This window comes from Astyanax mexicanus, chromosome 9 (assembly GCF_023375975.1).
Source record: "Astyanax mexicanus isolate ESR-SI-001 chromosome 9, AstMex3_surface, whole genome shotgun sequence".
NCBI lineage: Eukaryota > Metazoa > Chordata > Actinopteri > Characiformes > Acestrorhamphidae > Astyanax > Astyanax mexicanus.
In genome coordinates this window covers 43,072,551-43,079,984 of record NC_064416.1, presented here as the reverse complement: position 1 = coordinate 43,079,984, position 7,434 = coordinate 43,072,551, and the positions used below count along the sequence as shown (strand labels likewise).

At 46.7% G+C, this 7,434-nt stretch overlaps 1 protein-coding gene across 1 annotated transcript; it reads right to left on the bottom strand.

The window, feature by feature from the left end:
- Nucleotides 1-280: 280 nt before the first annotated feature.
- On the bottom strand, nucleotides 281-4,191 carry LOC111194619 (uncharacterized). Its single transcript, XM_049483385.1, has one exon. The coding sequence runs from the start codon at nucleotides 3,831-3,833 to the stop codon at nucleotides 441-443; it is 3,393 nt and encodes a 1,130-aa protein (XP_049339342.1). The 5' UTR covers nucleotides 3,834-4,191; the 3' UTR covers nucleotides 281-440.
- Nucleotides 4,192-7,434: the final 3,243 nt, after the last annotated feature.

The following is a 7,434-nucleotide window of genomic DNA, read 5'->3' as shown; positions in this document are numbered from 1 at the left end:
ATAACTACTTAGTAAAAATGTGCAGGTAAAATAAAAACTATATAAAGTAGTGCGCACACCATACCTAGCTTTAGTTTGAGTAAAGCAGGTAGTTTCACACTTTTTCTGTGAACACTTTTGAGTCTTTATTTACTGATATTATTTGGTTTTAAACATCATATAAATATGTTTGAAGCACTAAAGGTAAATAATATTGGTTGGGGAAGCAGATTTTTCACTTTTTTAGGTGTTTTTCTCAATGGGTTTCTTGTAGATTTAGCTTTACTGCACTGGGATCACTATTTTTACTTGATGAAATACATCTCTAGGATGCTCCACTTGATGAAATACATCTCTAGGATGCTCCTGAACACATCGTCAGTGATGTAACCAAGGGTCCTCGGGTGTTTCGGGTCTTTCAACATCATACACCCTCTCCTTGGCGACCCAGCCTAGGTTGATCAGACCCGGCTTGTGTTCAGGTGGCATTTGCTACTACTCCATGGGTCACTTCTCCTGATCCAGAGCCATCTGGAGGCTTTCTCTGCTTCCTCCATGATTTTCTTGATGGCCCTTCTTCTCTCCATCCCAGTTATGCCCAGAGCGCTCAGGGTCTTGTAGAGTGATTGGCCTGCAAACCCCCTACAGCCTACCTCGATGGGCATGCACTTTACCTTCCAGCCCTGCTTGCGGCAGTCTATGACCAGCTCCTCATACTTGGTCCTTTTCCTCTCGTGGGCCTCATCCAATCGGTCCTCCCATGGAACTGTTAGCTCAATCAGGAGGATGTTCTTTGTCTCCTCTGAGACCAGGAGGATGTCTGGCCTCAGGGTGGTGGCGACTATGTGCTGGGGAAACTTCAGTTGTTTCTCCAGGTCAACCGACAGCTGCCAGTCTTTCGCCGTCGCCAGCAGTCCTGCTGGGTTTCTGGCTCCGGTGGTTTTCCCCAGGCGCTCGCCAGCCTTCACAAAGGCGATCATCTGGGTGGTGGAGTGGGACCGTTTGCTACTGCTGATTCCCATGCTGATGGCTTCCGCAATGGGTCTCAGGACTTGGTTGTGGCGCCAGGTGTATCGCCCCTGCCCAAGAGCTACTGGGCAGCAGCTCAGGATGTGCTCCAATGTTCCTCTGCCTGGGCACTGCGGACAGTTGGGAGACTCCGTCTTGCCCCAGATGGAGAGGTTTGATGGGCTGGGCAGGATGTCGTACACTGCCTGGACAAGGAACTTTATGCGCTGTGGCTCTGCCCGCCACAGCTCAGACCATGTGACTTTCCTGTCCATGGCCTGCTCCCACCTTGTCCAGGCACCCTGCTGCCTCAAACCGACAGCTCTGCTAATCCTCCTCTCCTCCACCTCTGCCCTCACTTCCTCCTGCACCAGTCTGCGTCTCTCCTTCCCCTTGACTTTCTCATACTGAGGTGTTGAAAAGGTCCCCAGGCCAGCTCTACCGCGGGTTACAGCTCCAACCAAAGCTCTGTGCCGTATCCGCGACTCTGCCTGTAATACGGCTTCATCGGCTACCCATTTCCTCCCGGTTTTCACTCTGACCCCTGCCTGGGCCACCTTAGGGTCGCTGGAGTCCCTGTACATCATTACTTCTCTGGCCCTTGTCACCTTAAACTCCTCTTCCAGTGATCTCAGGGGCTTGGTGCTTGGTCCGTAGAGAGCAATGCTGCTAAGGCTCCTAGGCAGACCCAGCCACCTCCTGAGGAAGCTGCTGACTTTCCTCTCTAAGCCCTCCACGATTGAGATTGGCACCTCGTAAACGAGCAGAGGCCACAGTACCCTTGGCAGGATGCCGTGCTGGTAGATCCAAGCCTTGAACTTACCAGGAAGCCCAGACCGGTCCACCGCTCTCAACCAGCTTTCCAGCTCCTGACAGGTTCCCTGAACGGATACTGAATCCTTCAGGCTGCTGTTAAACTCCTTGCCCAGGCTCTTCACTGGTTTCTCTGAGACAGTTGGGATTGATGCCCCTCCAATACTGAAGCGGAACTTATCCACAACTTTGCCCCGCTTCAAAACCAGCGACCTTGATTTTTCGGGCTTAAATCTCATCCTAGCCCACCCACATAGCTCCTCCAGCCCTTGAAGGATCCACCTACTGCCGGGTACTGATTCGGTGGTTATAGTCAGGTCGTCCATGAATGCCCTGACTGGTGGTTGACGCACTCCTGTCATGGTCTTTGGGCCCCGACATTGAGTTTCGGCAGACTTCACAAGCATATTCATTGCCAACGCAAAAAGAATCACGGAGATGGTGCAGCCTGTGATGATCCCAACCTCCACTCTGTGCCACTCTGATGTTATGGACCCTGTTGATACTCTCATGCTGAACTGGTCATAGTAGTTCATGATGAGTTCAGCCACTTGGCCCGGCACATGGTGCCTCTCCAGGGTTGTTTGGACCAGCTTGTGTGGGATGGAGCCGTAGGCATTAGCCAAGTCTAGCCAAAGCACTGCCAGGTCTCCCTTGTTCTCCCTGGCTTCTCTAATGAGCTGGGTCACCACTCCTGTATGCTCCAGGCACCCCGGTACTCCAGGTATGCCCCCCTTCTGTACTGAAGTGTCAATGTAGTGGTTGCTAGAGAGAAAGTCGGTCAGCCGCCTTGGTAATATGCTGAAGAAAATCTTCCCTTCGACACTCAGCAAGGAAATAATCCTGAACTGGTCTATGTTCTTGGAAACTTCCTCCTTTGGGATCCAGACTCCTTCAGCAAATCGCCACTGCCGCGCCACTTTTCCTCTTCTCCAGATAACTTTCAAGATCTTCCACAACCTTTCCAGTAACAGGGGACAGTTTTTGTAGACCTTGTAGGGCACTCCACTTGGACCGGGAGCTGAACTAGATCGTGCCTTCTTCACAACATCCTGCACCTCTTTCAGGAGTGGTTCCCTGCCATCAAACTCCTTGGTGGGTGGAGGTGGTTGTATCAGGGTGTTGCACTGGCCTAAGTCCTGCTGCCTGGCAGGGTCGCTGTAGGTGGTCTGGATGTGCCGATCGATCTCTTCCTTGGAGCAGGCCAATCTCCCACCAAGCCTCTGTCCCAAGAGTTGCTTAGTGAAGCCGAAGGGGTTGGCTATAAAGGATGCTCGCTTCCTGGTCCTTTCTTTCCGCCTCCGTCTGTGCCATTCAGCTCTGCGGAGGGTCAGCAGCTTCTTTCTCAGAATGGTTCGCAGCTCTACCAAGGGAGGGCGTTGCTCCTCACTTGCCTCCTTGAACTGCAGTTTGAGAGACTTGAGCTCCTGCCGGATCCGGTGGATTTTTGCTGCTCTCTGGTTCATGGTGAAGGGTGCTCCTCCTATCCTCTTCTCCACTACTTCGAACCTTTCCACAGCTAGCCTGACGATGATTGTCGTCATCGTCTGCAGCCTTCGGTCCGCATCACCCTTTGCCGTTGCATCTAAGACAGAGTTGGCATCCTCATCAAACTGCTGCCAGACTGCTGTCTTGCAGGCCTGTGGCCATTTGATTTGAATCCTCTCCGGAAGGTCTCCAGAAGTCTGTACTCCGGTCTCCGGAAGTCTGTCTCGAGGAATTGGTTGCGGCACTTGGAGGTTCCTGGCTCTGTGGGGTATCTCCGGGCCTGGCTCCTCCTGCGTCTCATCAGGTTGAGTACCTGTGCGTTGTGGCGCTTGCTCTTCCTCCAAACATCTCATCCGGGTTTGGTGAATCTTAAGACCTCGGCTGTTCTTGCAGACCTTTCCGCATCTGCACTTGCTTGTCGTTAATTGTCCTTTGCCATTACTCGTAAACCTTTGTTCATTGCCAGTGTTTGTTATCCTCAGGTCCGTCCGGTTGGGATGCTCATCCTCCCCCCCTCTCGGGCATCCCTGGGGGTATTTCTCCATGATCCACTCTGTAGCTTGTTGTGGGTTTCCTCCTCTCAGAAGCTGCGGTTCGGGCTGCCAACCCTTCCCGCCCCATTTGCCGTCTCTCCGTGCTGTCCACTGTCTCTCCAGTCGTCACCAATCTATTCCTGGTTGTCAACCAGCCTGTTCCTGGTCGCCACTGGTTTCGCCAGTAGAGTGCTTGATGAAATACATCTCTAGGATGCTCCACTTGATGAAATACATCTCTAGGATGCTCCTGAACACATCGTCAGTGATGTAACCAAGGGTTCTCGGGTGTTTCGGGTCTTTCAACATCATACACCCTCTCCTTGGCGACCCAGCCTAGGTTGATCAGACCCGGCTTGTGTTCAGGTGGCATTTGCTACTACTCCATGGGTCACTTCTCCTGATCCAGAGCCATCTGGAGGCTCTTTTTAGAAAGAGTAAAAAGAGTTCCGCCCTTTCTAACCTTATATGGATTATGTTTATGTGTGAAGGGATTCCTGAGAACACAAGGTGCGATTTTGGATAGGAAAATCCAAAATCCAAATCCATCGGTTCTACGGGTTAAAGGGAATGTATACAGACACACTTATTGGTTTATTTCATGTTACACCCCAAACACACCCATGAATAATTAAGAGAATTTAAACACACCTTTTGCACCGTTGGAGCTGCGCAAGGCGTATTTTTCATGCCCTCACGATACCAAAGACACAAGACACGCCCCTAAATCCAACTGCGCAAAGCGCAATTAACTAGTGCGCTATAGATAGTTAAAATAGGGCCCTTAATTGTGTCTGTATCCCTTTTTCCATATGAATCGCCTTCTCTCTATCTATCTGTCTCTCTCCTCTTTTTCTCTCTATTCCTGTATATTTCACCTGTTCACTTCTTCTCTGTCATTCACATCTTCTCTCTCTCTCTCTCTCTCTGTCTGTCCTTGCGGGTGTGGTTTGAGGGTCAGGGCTGTATTGATCTGTGCTGAGTGTTGGTCAGTGGCCCTGTTTGGCTGAGATTAGCAGACAGGTGATCTGATGAGCTGCTGAAAAAAAAAAAGATACGTCCACACACTGATCGATCCCACACACACACACACACCTACACCTGCAGCCCTTTGATCGGGAGCTGTCCGGTCCCATGGAAGAGAAATAAGCAAAAGAATGAGACTCTGGACTCTGGAGCTCACGGTCACCGCACTCTAAACGAAATTTGGGGTTGAGGGGTAAAAAGGTGAGCTGTGGAGCAGTGGAACTGTGTTCTCTGGAGAGATAGAGCTCCATCCAATACCTTCAGACAGAACCAATCATCAAACAACAGTCCCTGTCTTCACCGATGCTCTTGATCTCAGGGTTGAGTACAATCAAATCCCCTGAACAGCAATGTTCCAAAATTACACAGCAGGTGAAACAGGCCTAAAACTGCTTTACTCACCAAATACAATGAGGCAGCAAATTAAATATGTATCAGACTTAATTCCCATATAATAAAGTGTTTAATATATATTCCCTATTAATATTGGAAGTCTAAAGATATCCTTTGATTCAGTTTCATGATTGAAATGTAATTGAATTTTTATATAAATGATTAAACACTTACATGACAGATGAAGTTTTCACTCTCTGTGGACTAATGTCTATGTCTAGTGCCATTCGCTGTCTGACAGCAGTGTGATGTGTAGCTCCTCCCATCCTATCTGTTCGTTTTATCTTATTTATGTTCTTTGAACTGTATTTTTTTTTCCATCTTCAGTGTCTAGTTTCAACTGTCTCTCTCTGTCGTGCTCGGCGTGACTTTAATTTTCGCCCGTTCTCGTTTTTCCACTCAATCTTGGGCTCCCTATGTCCTTATATAGTCGTTTTTTTCACAGCCGTGTCCCAATTCACTAGCCGGGGCAGCGATAGTGTATTCGATCGTGACCTGAAGACACTTCCTGCTTTGAGATTGACTGTTTTGCAAATGGGTTCAACAACCCTCTGGGTTGGAGAGCTTACTAGTCTGTAGCACTCCATCCCATTACACTACATTTTCCAAAACAGATTTTTTTTGTGGCCACGTAACAATTTTTTCCCCCTTTGATTTAATGTCTGAAATAGCAGCAAACATCAAAAAGAATTAAAATATCAATTCATATCAAAAGTTTTTTAATGAACTCAATAAGATTGAACTGTTAATTGACATGAAATTGCATCAGAATAGACCAACACAGTATTTCTGACACCAGTCAAAAGTTAGGAAATGCCTGTATTGTATGTCTGTATTTCTCTATTTAATTTATTTTCTACATTGCAGATTAATATTAAAGACATGAAAACGATTAAGGGGCACATATTAAATTATGTAGTAAACAGTAAAAAAAAAGAAAGTGTTTATCCTCCACATTAATCTCCTGATCTAAAGCTGATGAACTGAGATGGTGATTTAAGGTGATTTAATTGGGATGAGCTGGAGCTTCACAGCGTGAAGGAAAAGCTGCAACTATTGTTCAGCACCTCCAGAAACTCCTTCCTTCAAGACGCTGAGAAAACTATTCCAGGTGACTCTAAAAATTCCAGGTGACTCTATTAAAATTAAAACCAAGAGTCTGAAGATCTGTCCTCAAAGATTAATGTGATTCTTATATAGAAGAATCTAAAGTATAAAACTGTCATGAGCTGCAAGCATAAACAGAGGTGTCAAGTAACGAAGTACAATACTTCGTTACTGTACTTAAGTACACTTTTTAGGTATCTATACTTTACTCCATTACTTATTTTTCTGCCTACTTCTGACTTCTACTCCTTACATTTTCACACAAGTATCTGTACTTTCTATTCATTACATTTTTAAAACAAACGTTACTCGTTACTTGGATGAATCATATAACGCAAACACTCATTGGTTAGTGCTATCACTCACGTTTGGGAGGGAACCGTCAGAACGAAGCTGCAAACGCCAAGTGTATGCTGCTAAGCCACAATGTCGGATTCAGAAAAAGATAGCGAAATATCTGAAAGGTCGGACGCGGGCGACAGCGTATCGGGAGATGAAGATGGAGAAGGAGACCAACAAGACCTTCCTCATCCTTGGCCCTATCTCAAAGAATTGTTTGAAATAGTCGGGAGCAAAAATGACTCGTGGAAAATGCATTTGCAAACTCTGCACACCGAAGACCCACGTTCTTTTGGCATTCAAGAACTCTCCCTCTAATTTGAAAAAACATGTAGAGGTAAGTTGTAATCTTATTCTTTGTTACTACTACCTACCTAACTGTGATAATTGATATATTTTGCTGCAGCTTGGCTAGCATAGGGACAGACATGCCGAGACATGCCCGGGTAGCAGCTAACAGAAGGCTGAAGGCTTTTATTCATATGATGAGCAATAATATGAACACAATCGGGACCCAATTGAATATCAGTAAATATATTTACAAAAACTCTCAGTAATTATGGATATTTTTGTGACGTGAGCCAGCGAGTTAACCTCTTAACACGCCTTGGAAATCCGCATAAATTATTAAAAACATATTTGCTTGTGTTTATCTGAGTAACTGTAGGGTCAATATAGACAAGCTATATACCATTTAAAAGCTTAGAATCTCAGTTTTTCAGTCATCTAGGTCATTTTTTCTTTATAT